Source organism: Globicephala melas, chromosome 3, assembly GCF_963455315.2.
Source record: "Globicephala melas chromosome 3, mGloMel1.2, whole genome shotgun sequence".
Lineage (NCBI taxonomy): Eukaryota > Metazoa > Chordata > Mammalia > Artiodactyla > Delphinidae > Globicephala > Globicephala melas.
In genome coordinates this window covers 125,782,209-125,800,895 of record NC_083316.1, presented here as the reverse complement: position 1 = coordinate 125,800,895, position 18,687 = coordinate 125,782,209, and the positions used below count along the sequence as shown (strand labels likewise).

The 18,687-nt window shown below is 56.2% G+C and overlaps 2 protein-coding genes across 7 annotated transcripts in view; one reads left to right on the top strand and one right to left on the bottom strand.

Annotated features, from left to right (window-relative positions):
• Positions 1-13,387, top strand: part of CSF1R (colony stimulating factor 1 receptor) — a 30,342-nt gene extending 16,955 nt beyond the window's left edge. For both annotated transcript variants that reach the window (XM_060296440.1, XM_030834062.3), the window contains 12 exons: positions 191-306; positions 5,616-5,742; positions 5,858-5,962; positions 6,443-6,553; positions 7,239-7,401; positions 9,441-9,532; positions 9,622-9,719; positions 10,388-10,510; positions 10,590-10,701; positions 11,326-11,425; positions 12,308-12,416; positions 12,506-13,387. In XM_060296440.1, the coding sequence (XP_060152423.1) occupies positions 191-306; positions 5,616-5,742; positions 5,858-5,962; positions 6,443-6,553; positions 7,239-7,401; positions 9,441-9,532; positions 9,622-9,719; positions 10,388-10,510; positions 10,590-10,701; positions 11,326-11,425; positions 12,308-12,416; positions 12,506-12,634 (1,385 nt within the window). In that variant the 3' untranslated portion in view covers positions 12,635-13,387. The remainder of the gene's footprint in view (positions 1-190; positions 307-5,615; positions 5,743-5,857; positions 5,963-6,442; positions 6,554-7,238; positions 7,402-9,440; positions 9,533-9,621; positions 9,720-10,387; positions 10,511-10,589; positions 10,702-11,325; positions 11,426-12,307; positions 12,417-12,505) is intronic.
• A 128-nt stretch (positions 13,388-13,515) lies between these two features.
• HMGXB3 (HMG-box containing 3) overlaps positions 13,516-18,687 on the bottom strand; it is a 58,503-nt gene continuing 53,331 nt past the window's right edge. For 4 of the 5 annotated variants that reach the window (XM_030834058.3, XM_030834050.3, XM_060296439.2 and 1 more), the window contains 4 exons: positions 18,345-18,478; positions 17,458-17,574; positions 15,754-15,963; positions 13,516-14,799 (listed from right to left, as the gene is read on the bottom strand). In XM_030834058.3, the coding sequence (XP_030689918.2) occupies positions 14,332-14,799; positions 15,754-15,963; positions 17,458-17,574; positions 18,345-18,478 (929 nt within the window). In that variant the 3' untranslated portion in view covers positions 13,516-14,331. The remainder of the gene's footprint in view (positions 14,800-15,753; positions 15,964-17,457; positions 17,575-18,344; positions 18,479-18,687) is intronic. The other variant, XM_070045210.1, reaches the window with a different exon arrangement.

The following is an 18,687-nucleotide window of genomic DNA, read 5'->3' as shown; positions in this document are numbered from 1 at the left end:
CTAGAGAGGTGGTCCTCCCTGCCCCCGGCTGGGGGACGGTCTACGGGCTTCCCGCTGAGAGGACTCCTCGTTCAGTCAGTAAGAATTTAGTGGGCACCTACTGAGTCCAGGCAACTGGCCTGTTCCAGTGGGGAGCAGGGGGTCTCAAAGGCCCCTTCTGCTGCTCACTCCTCTGCCCCACCCTTTCCAGGAGCCTACACGCAGCCCCTTGACGAGCCCCTCTTCACGCCGGTGCTGGTGGCCTGCATGTCCGTCATGGCCTTGCTGCTGCTGCTACTCCTGTTGCTTTTGTACAAGTACAAGCAGGTGAGCCTGGGCAGGGCTGGGGGGCGGCCAGGCACCCGAGTGAGCCAGACCCTGCGGCAGTGCCCCCAGGCTGTGTGGATCCACCCTTCAGCCCCTGTGAATACGAATTCACCTGTCAGCCAGTCATTGAACCAACAGCTCTTTAATGGGCGCCTGCTGTATGCCAGTGTCAGTGGCTGGGTGAGCCAAGACTCGGAGCCTCTGAGGTTTTGCCCTCGTAGAAGTCTCTGTCTAGTGAGCTAGACGGTTGCTAATCGAATAGCCACGGAAGTGAGGGCGTGGATCACAGGGAGAGATGCTACGGGGAGAGCCGTGGCTGTTGGGGAGAGCATGAACATGGGAACTTGTCCCAGCTGGGGGCTTCCAGGGACACAGAGAGGGTATCATGGGGCCAGGCCTGTGTCTCTGTCAGGTGGCAGGTAAGTTAGTGGAGGGGAAGGCCTGACCATCATCGTCCTCGCCTTTATTTAATATGATTATTAATCAAGTCTGCCGTTAATTGCACGTTGGCGTTTAGTGCACTGCCTGTCACTCTGAGTGCTCAGTCAGTGATGGTGATTTTAGGGGCATTGTTATGAAGCATGTTACCTACATCCCCTCATTTCCTGACCTCAACAACCATGGCATGTGGGTAGTATCACTACCCCATTTTACAGAGTTGGAAGCTGAGGTTCTGGGAGGTTGAGACAGTTGCCCTAGTCTACAGCCGGTCAATGGCAGAGGCTGGTTTTTTAAAAGCCATTTTGTTAAAAACCCATGGAATCATCTTATTTTACCCTCAAAACAATCTAGAGGCAGGGACTAGAGCAGTCAGCATTTTACAGTAAGGAAGCAGGCTCAGCAAGGTTGAAGGACCCGCCCAAGGGTCCCAGTTGCCTTGCACCCCAGAGCCTGTGGCCTCCACCACTTAGCCTCACTGCCTCCCTACATAAAAGACTACTTCTTGTGCAGTCAGGCACTGAGAGGGCCAGGCCAGAAGGCTCTGGGAGGCCAGAAGTGGAGGGATCTTTTCCGGCTGGCAGGGAAGGGAGTCTGCTTGGAGGAGGTGGCTTGGCGTGGGTGGGACAGGTCTTGGAGAACGGGGCAGGCAGCCAGGGGGAGATGAGATTCAGGGAAAGGATGTCTCTGGGGGAGAGGGCGCTGTGTACAAAGAGGCAGGTGGGGGGAAGACCAAGGTGAGTTCCGGAAATACTGATGCCTGGAAGAGGACCCAGGTGGGGACAGGTTGGGGGTCTGAGGGGTTGGACCCCATCCTGTAGGTTCAGCAGGTGTGAACAAGGCAGTGAGGTGAGTTAGGGGTGAATAACCCACCTTGTGGGCTCCTCTGCTGCCTTCTCTTCCCCACACCTGCCTTGTGGGTTTTAGTGTGAGTAGAGGACTTGGAGTAGATAGGTAGGTGGTATGTGGGGGGTGCCCCAGGGGCCCACGGGGTGCCCGGCGCTTATGTCAGCACACAGCATGAGGAGGCAGCTCTGAGCGCAGAATCCAGGGCCCCAGGTCAAGTCTTCAGGGATCTGGGTCCTGCTCGGACACTGGTTTGCCATGAGACCATGGCTGGGTGACTGCCCTGTTTGGGCTTCATGCAACCTTGGCGGGTGGACTGCCCGCTCTGGGCCTCATTTTCCCCACCTGTTCATGGTCGGGTGGGTGACCTTTACAGCCTCCTCCCGTGACATGCCAAGAGCCTGATGGTCTAGTTTAAGAGCCAAGGGTTGGGAGTTGTGTGGATCTGGGTCTGAATCTTGGATGGGCCAGACTGCCCTCCAATCCCAAGATGCATGAGCTATCTTGAGTTCCCCAGCCAACTTCCTCCTGGGTCCAGGGTGTGTAGCATCCATTCAGAGCCCTGTCCGTGCCCAGCACCCTGCTCAGTCCTCTACACGCCGTCACCTCGGTGAACCTTCAGCACAGTCTGGTGCGGGGGCTGCCATTATCAACACCATTTCACAGATGGAGAGACAGAGGCTTAGAGACACCAATTTTCCTAGAGTCCTAGAGCCTGGCAAGGCAGGATTCAGACCCAGATCCATCCAACTCCGCCCGCCTCCGGGGACAGGACTTCACTCATTGTTGTGGCCTCCCATTCCTTCTCTGCGCAGCTCTGTTGCAAAGTTCTTCCTTATATGGAGCTGAAAACAGCCTCTCCGTCCCCACAGAGCTGCCTCCTCAGCCCTGCAGAGATTCTAGAGAAGGGCCCAGTTCCCCTCCAGCCCTTTCTGCCTTGGGCCGCCCAGCCCCCTTGGCCAGCCGTGGTTTGGGGACACCTTACGTTCTCTTCACGGGACCATTTTTGGAACATGTACTCCAGTCACCTCTTATCCCATTTAAGAAACTGAACTGGCCCGTGAGCTGACTCAAGGCCAAGAGAAGGAGGGCATCCCAGGGGTCAAGATGACCATGCCCTACCTCAGGGCTTGTTGTCCAAGTGTCCTCTGCTTTGCTCCACAGGGTTCTGAGTCTTGTCCCTTCACTGGGGACTCAGCCTGGCTTGTCCTCACTACTCAGGCCTGAGGGGAGGGGTGGCCCCACTTGAGGGAAGGGTTGCTTCTGTCTCAGGGCTGACTCATCGCCTTTCTGGCCCCCAGAGAGACCACAAGGGGGGCCAAGGGGGGAGAGAAAAGGGCAGAAGTCAGCAGGCTGGAAGGAGGAAGGACATGGGGAAGAAAGGATGATGGTGATGGGGAGGACAGGAGGAGACGGGGAAGCCACTGGAGAGGCTGGAATTCTGGGGGTTGGAACTGAGCTCTGGGGATTGGGAGGTATGTGGGGGAAGCACAGGAGGGTCCCCAAGATTTCCAGTGGAAACTGTTCAGATGTCCCCCTTCCTGAGACAGAAAACATCCGCCCACCCAAAACAGCAGGACTGGATGGGGAGTTGTGGGGACTTTGATGATTCCATGCCTACCTCGGTCACCAAGGGGAAGTGGCCTGGGCCTGTTGTGAGCATTAAGTGAGATGACGCACGTTGAGTTGGAGCCCAGCGCCCACTCACAGGAAGTGCTCGGGAGACGCTCGCTGATAGCATTATACTCCGAGGCTGCCCATCCTGGCCTCCCCATTAGGGTTCTCCTTCAGAGGAGAGGCCCCTCTGGGTAGAAGCCCCCGGGAGTTACACAGAAGCCCTGTCTAGGGATAGCAGAGGCTGAGAGCTAGTGTCTGCTTTCCAGGAAGAGGGGTGGGGATGCCTGAGGCAGGCGTGGGAGAGCTGCGTCGTCCTCCAGGTATCAGGTCTGGGATTCAGAGAGAGCGCTGAAGTTCCAGCCAGATAGCCAGCTCGCGGTGGGCTGGGGAGGGGCTGACTCAGGCCCAGCTGCGGGGCCAGAGGAAGGAGAAGTGGCAGGGGGGGAAAAACCAGCCATCACCACAGTGGCTCCTGGAGATGGAAGTGGCCAGGCAAGGTCAAGGAATCCCTCCCGGTTCTGTGTCCATCCTTTGTGTTGGGAAGGCAGCCACACACAGGGTTTGAATCCTCTGACACTCCAGAAGTCCTCTTCCTGTCCCGTTTCAGACTATCTGCTGAAACTGTAACATGGATGTCCTTAGGTTCACCACTAGTCTCTCGTCCTGAATCAGGACCTGGAAATTCTTCCTCATGTCTAACTGCAGTCTTTCCCCCCGAACTACCATCCGGAAGTCCTTCCCTATGGCTATCTGGAGTCTTTTCCCTTAACCTGGTGAGACTTGTCACCCTCCTCCCCAGCACCCACTTTAGCTCCCCCTGCCCGAGTTGGGTGCCCCATGTAGGAGCCCAGCTGCTAAGCACAGCCCAGCTGGTCCCTGTCCCCCACAACTGACCGGAAAGCGAGCTGGACTGCTGACCCGAGGCCTCAGTGTCCTCCACCGCCCCAGCCCAGCTTCCACTTTCCACCTAAACTCTGTCTGCCATCAGCACTTCTCATGGGTACCCCTGGCATGATGCCCCCATGCAGCTGCCACCAGGGGCAGGAAAGAGAGAGGCAGCCGCTCCTCCTCTGCTTATGCTCTGCCGCCAGCTGGCTGGTTGGAACAGCGTGGAGAGCCTGAGGGGAATGCAGGTCCTCCAGACGCCCGCTGTCTTGTACGTGGGGTCTCTCTCTGTTGGTCCTTGAGCAATGTAGAGTCGGATGCATCGCTCGCCTGCATCGAGCCTCAAAGGGTTCCCCTTGCGCTTAGAGAACTCACTTGCTGATTGCAGCCCTCAAGACTTTCCTGCCTCCAGAACCGCCCCCCGCTCCCCTCCAGCCACACGGCACCTTCCAGTCCCTTAGACTCGCCCAGACCTTTCCCACCCCCAGGCCTCCACTCCCTGCACCCGCGAAGTGCTTCCCCTGCTGCTCACGTGGCCAGCTCCCTCTCGCCTCCTCAGGGGCCCTCCCTGACTTGTGTTCGGTTGTCCCCGGCGCTCTCTGTCCTATTACTTTGCTTTCTTATCTCCATAGCGCTATTCGAAAATTTCCTACATATGTATCTGAGTTGATTGTCCGTCTTAGCAACTAGAATGCAAACTCCAGGGGACAGGGACTCTTGTTTTGTCAAACTCTGAATCAACGATGCCTGAAACAAACAGGTACTCGGTGAAATATTTGGATGGGATAATATTCAGCCTTAAAAAGGCAGGAAATGCTGACATAGGCAACAACATGGATGAACCTTGAAGACATCATGCAAATTGAGATAAGCCAGTTACAAAGGGACAGATCCTGCATGATTCCAGTTAAATAAGGTACCTGGAACAGTCAGATGCATGAGATAAGTGGCTGGGGGCTCGGGGGAGGGGGGAACAGGGAGTTGTTGTTTAGTGAGTACAGACTTGCAGCTTTTCAAGATGAAAAGAGTTCTGGAGGTTGGTTGCACAACAGTGGGACTGTCTATAACACTACTGAACGGTATACTCAAAACTGGTTGGGATGGTAAATTTTGTTCTTACCACAAGTGAAAATAAAACAAACAAGTAATAATTGGATGGGAGGATGGACGGATGGATGGATGGATCTACAGTTCCACCCTCCCTCCTGGCTCAGGAATTACTACCTTATCAGAGCTGTCAAAACCCTCAGAGGTGGTCCTGTCCAAATCTTTCAATACACAGGTAGGGAAACTGAGGCTTGGAGAATGGACGGTCCCATGGTAAGGCCAAGCCAGGCAGGGATGGGGCTCTCGGTGCCATGGGCATGAGATGACACAGCCCCTCTCACCACGTCGCAGGCCACACCGACCTCCTCCCGCTGTGCGGTGGGACTGCCCAGCCCCTGTCCTCCCGGGTCGGGATGATGTCCAAGATCCACCTGCCAGGCCCAGCTGACCCATGCCTCCTCCCTCTCCCTCTGCAGAAGCCCAAGTACCAGGTGCGCTGGAAGATCATTGAGAGCTACGGGGGCAACAGCTACACCTTCATCGACCCAACCCAGCTGCCCTACAACGAGAAGTGGGAGTTCCCCCGGAACAACCTGCAGTTTGGTGAGCCAGGGTCTCAGCACCCAACACGCCCTCCTGTCACAGGCCCAGCGTGGGTGGCAGGGAGCCTGTGGGCCCTTAGGTGCCCCGGGACCTCAGCAGGCTTTGTGTGTGGCAGGTAAAACCCTTGGAGCAGGTGCCTTTGGGAAGGTGGTAGAGGCCACGGCCTTTGGTCTGGGCAAGGAAGATGCTGTTCTGAAGGTGGCTGTGAAGATGCTGAAGTGTGAGTACAGGAAGCAGCTTTGGGGCAGCGGGTAGGAGGTGGTATCTGCCAAGGGAGGGTCTGTTCTGTCGTCACAAGGGCATCACCCACATTTTTGGCCTGTCAGGGCCTGTGGAACAGAGCCTGGGATCGGGGGTGAGGACTCTCCGCTTCCTTTGTGAGCTCCTGGCTCCCTCTAACTCCTGGGTGTGGAAGGGCTTCTGCCTGAGCCTCAAAGGGGCTCTGGTGCACAGAGGCCATCCTGGCCTATGGCCTGGCCACAGGTTGGTCTCCTGCCGCCCACAATCAGCTCAGTAACAGGCCATCTGTCCTCTCTCTCTCCCCGTAACTCCCATCGTGTGTCCTCATTTCTCCTGCCTCTTTCGGCTTCTGATTGCTTTGGGGCTCTGGGTCCCCTCTGCTTTGCTCCCCTGGGCGTCTGTGTGCATGGCTCTCCGTGTCCTGCCCTTTCTCTGTGGGACCTGTGGCCCCATCTCCCAGCCACGGCTCACGCTGACGAGAAGGAGGCCCTCATGTCGGAACTGAAGATCATGAGCCACCTGGGCCAGCACGAGAACATAGTCAACCTTCTGGGAGCCTGTACCCACGGAGGTAAGGGGCCCATCGTGGTGGGGCCTCTTGGGTGTCTGAGGGTCCCAGGGCTACCTCACTCCATCCTCCCCTTCCCGTCTCCACAAAGTGAAGGTGGGATCCCTGTCTCAGCAACCCTTGAATTCCTAGGCCAGATGCCTGGGCTGGTCAGAAGCTGCTTATGGATGACAGGCAGTTCTGTGAGATCTGATCAGTGGCTCTCAGACATGGGTGGGCATCAGAGTCACCTGGAAAAGGAGAAAAGAGTGCAGATGCCTGGGCCCTGCTCCAGGGAGTCTGACGCTATGGGTCTGGAGTGAAGCCCTTCAAATCTACCTTTTAGGAAGCCCCCACTCAAAGAGGCTTGGACACTCACCACAGGGCCCACAGAAGTGCCCCAGGGCCTGTTGGGACTCTCAGTCCGCTCCAGTCTCTTCTCCTCTAGCAGCTTTGACTTGTGTGGAACTGTCACAGATTTCCTTCGAAGAAAGAATTATTCAGCTACAGTTTTTTGGAGGTTCCTCTGCTTTAGACAGTTGGGTCACTGAGGTCACCCAGAAAGCAGGGAGGGCTGCTTATAGACAGGCAGGATTAGAACCCGGGGCTCCTGAGTTCCAGTCCAGGTTCTTATTGCCCCCGCCCCATGTTCCTGTCCACATGGGGTGGTGTGTTAGGGGTGCACTGACCCCACTCTTGGCTGCTCTAGGTCCTGTCCTGGTCATCACCGAGTACTGCTGCTATGGCGACCTGCTCAACTTTCTGCGAAGGAAGGCTGAGGCCATGCTGGGACCCAGCCTGAATCCAGGCCAGGACCCCAAGGCAGGCACCGGCTACAAGAACATCCACTTGGAAAAGAAATACATCCGCAGGTAGTATCCTGGTGAAAGACAGGAAGGAGGCCAGGACTGGGAGGTGGGGCCCCCATGTCTGTCCCCGAAGTCAGCTCCGGGTTGGGTGGCTTGCGTGGCCCTCGCCTTCCCGTTTGTGCTGTGCGGAGTAGCCACCCATATCATGTGGGCAACTCAGTTTTCCTCCTATTTATTCCCATCATCCAACAAATATTTGAGCCCCTACTATGTTCTGGGAGTATTGAGGGCAAAGATGGGCCGCTCATCGTCTGGTGGAGATGGGCATTAATGAGATCATTATCTTATCATACGTAAAAGATCAACCAAGATCCGTCTGGGGCCCTCGCCAGCGATGGGCAAATCTTGGGGATAATGGCCCTGTTTCTCCCACAGCATGTGCTGTCGGGGGCTGGAGGGCACCCATTCCACTTTTGAGTAGCCATGCAGAAGTGGGATAGAGTCTTTCGGGCGTTGAATGAGCAGGGGCAAAACAGCATAGCTGTGGCCAGGTCCCTGGTCCACTTGGGCCTCGGCTTCCCCCCCAGCCATCAGGGGTTGAACCCCTCAGGGTCTCTCTGCTCTCTCGTTCTGTAATGCTGTGATTCCTGGAAGCCACCCAGAGGCAGACAGACAGAGCCACATTGGGGAACCAGAGAAAAGAAGTGGCCTTTGTGTCACACATGAGTCAAGGGCAGAGGCGGAGCCTGGCTGGATTCTGCTCTGTTGACTCCTTGTCCAGTGCTCACCTGAGCTACACTGATCTCCTGGGAGTCTTGGACTCGGGGCTTGTGAGGCTTCAGGGCCAGGCTGCTGGGTCAGAACAAGGGTATATATACACTGGGCTCCTATCCTACCAATGTCAGCTACCAAACCAGGGGAGGCAAAAGGGGAAGGAGGCCATTTCACTCCACCCAGTGACCTCGAGTATGGGGGCTGGCAGGATTTTCTCTGATTTTCTGACACCCTTTTGAGTGGGTGGCTCACGCTGGGCCTCAGCAGGCTAGAAACTCAGGCCAGAGCAACTCAAAATGAGAACTGAAGTCAAGTATTAGCTTCCATCTTCAAATCTACAGATGGGGAAAGGATTCCGAGTCGGGTGATTTCAAGGGCAAACGGCATGTGAACCAGTCCTACTAATGAGATCCCAGGTTACCTTAATAGAAGTACACTTTCTAGACCAAGGGAGTGGATAGTTTAATGGTCAAACCATAAATAAAGCACTAGGTTGTTTTTCTGGGAACACGAGAGCAAGGACATCGTCAAGGTGCACAGCTGTATCACAGAGGGAGCAGCTGAGAGGTCCTGACTCCTATCTAGTTGGAATATTAGACGCAGTGGTGGCTATTCAGTGTGGAGCAGTGCTTCTCAACCTGAACAGCCACCCGAAGCACAGGCTCACAGGCTTCTGAGAGCTGTTAGGAATGTACAATCTCAGGCCTACCCAAACCTGCGGAGTCAGAATCTGCATTTAAATAAGATTCCCCAGGTGATTCACATGCACGTGGATAAGTTTAAGAGGCACTGCTCTAGACCAGTCCTCAACTCTGGCTACACACGGGAGTTGCCTGGATTAACGTGTAAGTGGGAATGACTGGGTTTTACCCCTGGAGTTTCTGAAGTCTTTGGTTCGATGGTCTGAGTATCTGGAACTCCCTGGGTGATTTTAATGTGCAGCCAGAAGGGAGAGCCGTGATGTAGACAAGAGGGCTCAAAGAAGGGGCCCTGGAATATGCTCGAAGCCCTGCTGGGCTGTTCCAGAGAAGAGGGAGATGCTTCTGGAGGGCAGAGCGAGGACCAGGAGGAGGAATAGCCCGGGGGCAGATTAACATTAGGAACGGTGGAGAACTTTCTAACAGGTAGAGCTGCCCAAAGAGAGAACAGGTTGTAAGCTCCCTCACTGGATGGCCAAGCAGAGGTCACTGATGAAAGGAGGTGTCAGAAAGGGAAGTTCAAGTTGACCCTGAGGTCCCTTCCTTTCTCTGCTGAGTGGCTGGGAGAGGCCTGAGCTGGGCAGTGCGGTGACAGGCACTGATCAGCCCGCGGTCCCCTCTCCTATGCAGGGACAGCGGCTTCTCCAGCCAGGGTGTGGACACCTATGTGGAGATGAGGCCTGTCTCCACTTCTTCATCAAATGATTCATTCTCTGAGCAAGGTGCGGAGGAGGTATCAGGGCTGAGGGAGACGAGAGGGGCTGCTTGGGTTGAGGTGGGGAGGCCGCCCTGACACCTCTCCCCACACCAGACCTGGACAAGGAGAACGGGCGGCTGCTGGAGCTGCGTGACCTGCTCCACTTTTCCAGCCAGGTGGCCCAGGGCATGGCATTCCTCGCTTCCAAGAACGTGAGTCAGAAAACAGGTCCCTATGATGTGTGGTCACCCGGGGTGTGGGGGGCGGGGGGGTGGCAGGGGCAGCCAACACCCCGTGAGGCTGGATGGGTGAGGACAAGGGGGAGAAAAGGGAGTGTGTGAAGGGGGCCGTCCTCCTTACAACACAGGCCTGGGAGTCTAGAGCCTGAATGCTGGCTCTGCCGCTTGCTGTGTGGCTTTGAGCAACTGCTGAACCTCTCTGAGCCTAGGTTTCTACACCTATAGAAACGGGCACAATCGTAGAATGGCATGAAGGTGGAATTGGGTTACAACGTGTGCAGATGTTTAGGGAAGGGCCTGGAACGGCAGGGCCCTGAGGGTGGCAGCTCCTGCTCCTGTTAGGAGCCCCAGGGCTCACTGCTCCTGGGCCCGTGCAGACCATCTAGCTCTGAGGCAGCTCCTGCCACGCAGGGCCAGAGTCATGATGGTTTCTCAACACTGACTGTATGCCCACATTAAATTTTCCTAGACCTGGGTCTTGGTAGAAGGTAGGGAGAGGATCCAGGGTACAGGACCAAAACTGATGCCCACTTCCTCGAGGAGGACCCCAAGCCTTCTGGGTGGGGTCCTGGCTGTTCCTCCTGCACCCTGGGCTCAGGTAGCGGGGGGGTCAAGACTAACCCTACAGTGCTTTCCCTCAGTGCATCCACCGGGACGTGGCAGCCAGAAACGTGCTGCTGACCAGTGGCCATGTGGCCAAGATTGGGGACTTTGGTCTGGCTAGGGACATCATGAATGACTCCAACTACATCGTCAAGGGCAACGTGAGTGCTGGGAAGGCTGGGCCAGGCCGGGGAGGGGTGGTGACCCAGGGTGCAAGGTGACTGGGGTCTGCTGTGCCAGGCCCGCCTGCCCGTGAAGTGGATGGCCCCAGAGAGCATCTTCGACTGCGTCTACACAGTTCAGAGCGACGTCTGGTCCTACGGCATCCTCCTCTGGGAGATCTTCTCACTTGGTAAGCCGCTGGCGCAGTGCAGGCTCAGCGTAGGGCTGACTGGTGCTTGGTTACCCATGGTGTCCTACACCTCGTGGAGGATGCTAGTCCAGGACACTTGGTGGTCAGGGCAGAGCAAGGGCTGCTAAGAGTGCAGGGATGGGCGAAGTATCTTAAAACCAAGCGTTGCAGCTCCGGAGTGGGCGGGGCACACCCTCTACCTCGACAGGCACTCCCTCCAGGCGGTGTCCTCACCTGTCTGCTTGTGCAGTTGCTGTTTCCTAGAATGCTGTTTGCCCTCACTCTCTGAAACATGCATGTCTTTGAAGATACAGCTCCTATTTCTGGAGCAGTAGGCACAGGAAGTTGGGCTAAGCCCTTCAATGTACTCCTCTACCAAGCTCTTATTCCAAAGCTTGTGCTGGGATTTTGTGGGTGTGATGAGGCCTGGCTGAAGACTTTCAACGTCCTAGAAGCCTAAGCCGTTTGCAGTGCCCGGCATATAGTAAACACTTGTTAAGCGGAGCTGCTGTTCTATTATCGCAGTCCAGCTGGGACCCTGCACAGCCAGCCCTGCCAAGATGTGTGGGGGAAGGTGACGGTGAGCACTGAATATGGTCTTTTCCATGATCCTGTCCTTTGCAGGCCTGAACCCCTACCCTGGCATCCTGGTGAACAGCAAGTTCTATAAACTGGTGAAGGACGGATACCAAATGGCCCAGCCTGCGTTTGCCCCAAAGAACATGTAAGTGAAGGACCCCAGGGAGGAAGAATACCCCAGGATTTGTTGGAAGTGGATGGGAAGGTGTGTGGCCTGTCTTTCCTGTCCACAACGTTCCAGGGTCAGGCTTCCACTTGCCCACAGTGGACTAAGACCCCTTTTTATCAACTTCAGGGTTTCCACTGGTTTCCCAGGTAGCACGGGGGACATTCTCAAAGAGGGCTCTCAGCTGGGGCCGGCCCTAAGACGGATGATGAATGTTTAACTCAGACTCTGTTGCTATGACCTCAAGAGGGCTCTCTCTTTCCTTCCCTGTCCTGGAGCTCTGTGGTGGCGGCCAGCCTCTCCCTCAGCATAGCCAGCCAGCCGCTGCAGCCTCTTAACTGCCTCACGCCAGCCAGCCCACCCCAGGCTCCTCACTGGCTCCCTGCCCTCACCACAGCCTTCCCCCACACTCGCTGGCCCATCTCACCCACTGCATCTTTCTCCAGCCACTGTCTCTCCACGGCTGCTCCCTATATGCCACCCAGGCGCTTACTGCCAAGGTGGATGCACTCAGCCAGCTAGCTCCTCAGCCACTTAAGTCCTACCATCAACTGGCCTCTTAAACCTACCTGCAGGCAGCAGGAGTGCCCCTTCTTCATCCTAGGAGCTTGGGCAAAGGAGCATCTCTGAGCTTTTTTCCTCCTCAGTTACCACGCCCATTTTGACAAAAAGCCCCTTTTCCCGGGGTTACTGGAAAGATTAGATAATGCACACCAAGGACTTCGCACTGGCCTTGTGCAAAGCTCACTTCTGACTTGGTTTTGGGACCTCTGCGGGGCAGGACCCTGTAGTGTGTGTGCGTGCGTGCATGCACAGACATGATGAGTCCCAGGCCCACAAGTAGCTTCTGTCCTGCCTCAGATACAGCATCATGCAGGCCTGCTGGGCCCTGGAGCCGACCCGCAGACCCACCTTCCAGCAAATCTGCTCCCTCCTTCAGGAGCAGGTTCTAGTGGATAGAAGAGAGCAGGTGAGTGGTGCCAGGCTCAGGGTGGGTGGCTGGTTAAAGCTGGGCCTGACTGATCAGTTCTGACCATCCCCTGACACCCCCCCACCCAGGACTACAGCAACCTACCAAGCAGCAGCAGTGAGCCGGAGGAGGAGAGCTCCAGCGAGCACCTGGGCTGCTGTGAGCAGGGGGACGTTGCCCAGCCCCTGCTGCAACCCAACAACTACCAGTTCTGCTGAGGAGGTGATCACAGGGATGTACTTGCTCCCCTCCTCCATGGATGGGGCACCATGGGGAGAGCACAGACTGTGCCCTTGGTCATTTCCCTCAACAGCCCAGCCCTGAAACTCAGGAATGTGGGAGCTACAGGAGGTTGGAGAGAACCCCACTCCCAGGGCCTGGGCCATCACTGCCAGTCAGGGGCTGGGGCTCAGCCCCGCCCCCGCCAGTTCTCAATGCTGTGGCCTCGTGTGTGCTATGCCAACTGGGAGAATACCCAGCTCACTCTTAGCCTGTTCCCGCTTCCTCCCCTCCTTCCCTCCTGTTTCAAGGGAAATGGACTGGTTTTGTGACTGAAGTCCCCAGGAGCTGCCCAAACCTTGAGGAAAAAACAAGGCTCCCTGGCCCTTGGCCGAATGGAAGAACACCTGCTGAGTGGATCAAGGAGAGCAGGCCGGTGCTCAGGGCTGCACTTGGTTCAGGCCCTTGGAGCAGGGTGACTCCTCTGTAAGAATCTAATTGTCCCTCTCTGCCCTCTAAGCCTTCTCTCCACGGCCCCACCCACCCTAGGTCTGGTATTGCTGCAATGAGCCAGGTGGCAGCTAAAGGTTGGGGTGCTCTGTCCGGCCCCGCCCCGCCATTCTGAGCTGGAAGGCAGGGGCCCCGTGTGGCTGGCCACACCAAGCAAGCAGCACACGCTCCAGGTTGACTCATCATAACTAACAGTCACGCTGTGGGATGTCTCTGTCAGCATTAAACTAACAGCATTAACACAGCTGGCCTCTGGTCTTTGTGCCATGCGGATTCCCGGGGACCTCCGTCCATCCTTCCGCGGTGAGTGCCCAACCCCACTGAGCTGCATACAATGAGGCTGGAATGGACTCTTGTTGCACCCAAACCATATAATTTAATAAACTTTATTCTGGTCGGGGAAGAGGGAGGGGAAAAAAGCCACCTATTCCACTCCTCTCAATAAATTAAATAACACGGCCAATTCCCGTGCCCTAAGCAAACTTTGGGCACTTGAGCCAGTCCTGCTGTTTCCTTACGGCCCGGTCTGCTTACCCTTCACAGAAGGGAGTTTTTCCTACTGCCCCCAGGTTATATCATGCTCACGGGCCACACCCCCTCTGTGACGAGGGTCCAGAGAGGATGCAGGCTGCAGCAGCAGTGACCAGGAAAGGAGGAAGGGGCTCCTCTTCCTCAAAGCTTGGGGCAGGGAGGCTAGGCCTGGAAGAGAGTTGTGGCTCACCCTTTCTCAGCTGCCCCCAGATGTGGGTGCAGAGGGAATGCATTCCTCCTCTGGGAGAAGGACCCCTGGAGCTAATGAAGCCCCCAAGGCCCCGAGTCAAAGGCAACAGGCCGCAGGGGCTGGAAACGGTGTCCCTGGGTGGGAAGGGAAACCTCAGCAGCCTTGGCCCACCCAGGACCTCCACCCCCACCCACAGGCGCCCCTGGGAAGCCAGCAGCTACCTGCCTTCTCTCAGCCTCCCTGCCCCTTTACTGAACATATGGTGCCACCCAAAGAGTGTCCTGGTGCCCGTCCCGACCCCCAGAAGGTTGAGAACCAAGGACCCTGGGCTCCACCGTGCTCAGGAAATGGAAGCTCTTTGGTCAGTCCCAGCATCAGAAGCTGGTCCCCTGGATGGATCTGCCTCGGGCAAGGGCCTTACTATGGCTTGAGAGAGATGGTGCGGTCCCTGCACAAGAGCCCGGCTTACTCTGCAGCTGTGGCCACCTCCTCTTCCTCAGCGTCCTCCTCCGTCTCTGTCTTGATCTGAGCAACCCCGAGGCGGTACAGGGTGTCTCGGATGACCACCTCGCCAGGCTGGCAGCTCTGCACAATGTCATGGATCTGCCGGTTGACAATCTCGCGACTGGTGAGGAAGTCCATGAGGCGGTTGTAGAGGTAATAGTGGGTGGCATTGTCAAAGGCAATGGGCCGCTGGCGGACGCTGTTTGGTTTGCTGTCTGCAAAGGAGGACAGGATGGCTGCGTAGGGCGCCAACTCAGGACACAGGGCCAAGGAGTGGTGCCCAGCACTGGGGTCGCCAGGACTGGGCTGTATGCCTGCATGGACGATGCGCCGTGTGGCAGTCTTGGTGACCGGGTGCTGGACAGAGTGCTCAGCCTCCGACATATCCACCGTATAATGCTGGTCCAAGAGTTCTGGGCAGGACACGCTCTACAAGGGAGATGATAAGCCACTGTGACGTGAGGGAAGATTAAGGTCCAAGCTGTGGGTGAGCCAGCTCTGTTTAAATCCTACCGTCACCACATAACACGTTTCCCGGGGCAAGTCCCCCTTTCCTCCTCCCCTGTGCCTCCGTTTCCTCATGTGAGAATGGGGACAGTAACAGTGGCCACCTCCCAGAGCAGATGCTGGATTACCTGAGCTAATATTTATATCTGCCTAAGCAATCAGGCTGGGGCTGCAGGGGAACAGGAAGAGGCTCAGATGCCTCACACCAACCTTACAAACCCAGTGAGCCCCATGGACTAAGGCAAAGGCCAGTGAGGACAATGATGGCCCCTTCCTATTACCAGTCCTAACGTTTCTTCTAGCCAAGGGCATGTGCCCGTGCTAAGAACCACAGCCTGATACAGTGCACCAAGACAGAGACCAGGGCTCTGCCATTCATCTGCTGTGTGACACTCGACAGGTCCATTTTCACCTCGGGCCCTTACTTCCCCCTTTTAATTAGAGGAAAGGGGTTGACATGGTCAGCATTTTCTAAGCCACTGTGTCTCTAGATCACAACACAAGGAGTGCCACACAGCATATTCGGTCAAAGCCAAAACAGGGCTGGTCTGGGCCTTCAGTATGTCAGCATGTTAGTATGTCAGCATGTTAGTATGTCAGCATGCACAGTGTCCTCAAAGGTGGCAATTTTCTAGGCTTAACTGCAAGGTGACCCCTTTGACCCCAAGATACCTGGGGTCACCCTGGGCACCCTAAATGACATGCTGTGGCCTCACACACACGCATGGGGTGGGTCAGTAAAAATTTGTGGAGTAAATGCTGGTTCCAGAGCACTGAGACAAAACACTGGTGGAGAAAAAAGGTGGTGGATGGTTCGCAGAAGGTCTTCCCAACGAACCAGGGGGATGCGTCCCAGTTCCTCAGAAGGGAACTCACCACAGGCGGCTCCGTGGGGCTGGAGAAACAGCCCTGATTCCTCCCCCACATCTGGTTGGTCAGCTCCGGGTAGCAGAGGTCAGCACACAGGGCCACTGGTGTGGCCATGTCGACCACATACACAGGAGGCCAATGGCGGGAGGAGACGAGCAGGTCCACATGGTCGAGGGCACTCTCGCCCCGCACGAGATACTTAGAGCCACACACCACCTGGTGGGGAGATGGAGTATAGCACAGGGTGAAGAAGCCAATCTGCTGACAGACCGAGTCAGGTCCACTCGCTTCCTCCCAGGAAGACGGACAATCAGGTTTTATGACTGAGGTCACGCCATCCTGCCAGAGCCCGTGACATTCTGCTTCCCTCCTACTTCTGGCCCTAAATGAAGTCGCCAGCTCACTGCAGCCTGGGAGAAGAGCTGGGAGCATCCTGGGAGAAGAGCTGGGAGCATCCAATGAGGCTGAGAGATCCCCCCCATCCCCACCCACCAAGGCATCACCTCCAAACCCCACCCTCCCCATCACCCCACCAAACACCAGCTAGTCCAGTGGTTCCCAAGCTGCATGGCACCAGCAGCTAGGAGGAAGTTCCTGGGTCCCACTCCAAATCTACACGATTAGCCACTGAAGGTGGAGTCTAAGCATCTGTATTTTGAGCAGACCCTGATGGTGCTGTCCAGATGAGACCCCCTGATGAAGGTATAGCCTTCCTCAAATCCCCCAAATACCACTCCACTGCTGGGCAGCTGTGTGTCCACTGGAGAATTCTGCCTCTACCTCCCTACCTTCACACCTACCAGTCCTGGCTATCGCCTCCAAGTAATACCACTGGCCCACAACAGCCCCGAGACCTATAGCTCTCACATCCCTGTGTTGTCAAGTGCTTCTCCTGAGATGAACCCCAGTCACATGAACACAAGGCTCTGAGCAGGCTCTGACCTGCCAGGGGTTGTTGAAGGAGTTGACGACCTGACTGTCTTTTGACAGCTAGTCGCCCTGCCCCACTCGGTGAAGTGGAGGCTCTGCGAAGCCGTCTTCCCCATTTAGCACTGTTCAGGGGGTTTTCTACCGGGATTGGGACGACTGTGTCACACAGGGCACAACCTTCCCAGTGCTATCCTGGCGCCTACCCTGTGCATGCTCTCTACGGGCCTAAGGAGTGATCTTCTTAGAACCCAAATCAGACCATTTCCCATTCAAACCATCCAATGGGCCTCTCTCATCACTCTCAGAAGAAAACCCAAACTGTTACTCTTGCCTCCAAAGCTCTACATGAACTGGCCTCCGGGGACCCCTCCCCGCTCAGGACATAGTGGTCACATCCCTTCCTAAGCTTTACATGGGGCTCTCAGCCTCCTCTGGCTGCCCCACAGACAGCAGGTCCCTCTCCGCTACTTTCTATCTCTGGTCCTTGTCTAGTTCCTGCAGAGCTGGTGCCACAAGCCATGGTGACTTTGTCTCTCAATATGAGGTCACCCAGGGAGGAATGACATCTTCGCTGCTCACCTTTGTACCCTCAACAGCTGAGGCAGGGGCCAGCGTACGGTAGGGTGCCTAACACTCACTGGTGGTGACCCACAGGAGCTATTCCACAGCTGCCCAGTGACCTAAGTACCAGCTCCAGGATGAGCTGGATCAAGCAGATCCTCTGTGTGGGCAGCTGACGTGGACAACTGCGCCCTGAGTTCTTCCTCCTTATCCTCCTACCTGATGGGGGCACATCTTGTAGATTTTACCCCCTGTGAGATGAGGTGGGGGCTGTCGAGCTCTGGCTCCATTCTGAACAGATTCGTAGAGGGCCAACAAGGAGAAGCAGAGCTGGTCCTAGAGCACAAGGACAAGATTAAACACAGCAGTGAATGCTAAGCGACCAGGCTTGGTACACAGCACCAAATGCTCACTCAAAGCAAATGGATAAACTGTTAAGGCCAGATTGGGCCTTGGAGCCTCACCAGCCCAATGTCCTTTAGGTACATATGGGGACGCTGAGGCCCTGTAAGCCAGCCAGACTGATCAAGCTGCCAGACTCTGAGGCCTGGGTTCTCTCTATTTTTTTACAGGGCAGGGAAAGTGTCAAGGAGGAGCCAACATTTGGGTCTGAACTTGAAGCATAAGATTTTCAAGAGCACATTAGTATGAAGGGAAGTACACAATGTATGGATAAAATACACACACCCCTCCACATCCTTCTCTATGGACGCCATGGCGCTTGTTTTCTAAGAGCCTGGATAGGTGATAACTAGACACTGCAAACTTCATGAGGTTGGTATTTTGGTTATTTCCACTTTGCAAATAAGGAAAATGAGGCTCAGATGTGTAAGGCAGCTTATCCGAGGCCACACACAGTTAGCAGGAGAGCCTGGATTCCTGAACCTGAGTCTGGACCCACTACCTCAACAGAGGAACTGCCTGGATGGGAAGGCCTTGCGTGCATGTCACAATCTGGCTGCTGGCTATCTCCCAGGCCTCCCTGCCCACCAGCACTCTGTGTCCAACACAAGTGCCCAGTCACGGGTATTCATATCCCTGCCCAGAAAAATGGCCCACCAGTCTGCTCCCAAAGTCCCTACCTCCAGCGCTGCCCCGAGACTCACCCTGGAGTCTTCTGCCCCGAAGGGGATGCCACACTGCCTCAGCAGGCAGTGCAGCTCCTCCTCGCTGTAGGAGCCGATCTCCTCAAGCTTGCAGGTGCCCTCCTGGAGCAGCCGTACCAAGGCACCGCCATTGCCTGCAAGAGACGTCGTGCTAATGGGAGGGCGCTACTGCCAGCCACCTGAGGTCCTCATGGTGGCTCCACCTGCGGAGTCCCTCATGCACGAGGATGGGAACAAGGGGGCCTGGTCCACAGTCGAGCAGGCTTTGCCCTGAGCACTGCCCTGGGGGCTGGGAGAGGGGCACTCAAGGCAGGTCTTAAGCTTCTACAGATACCCGAAGTCT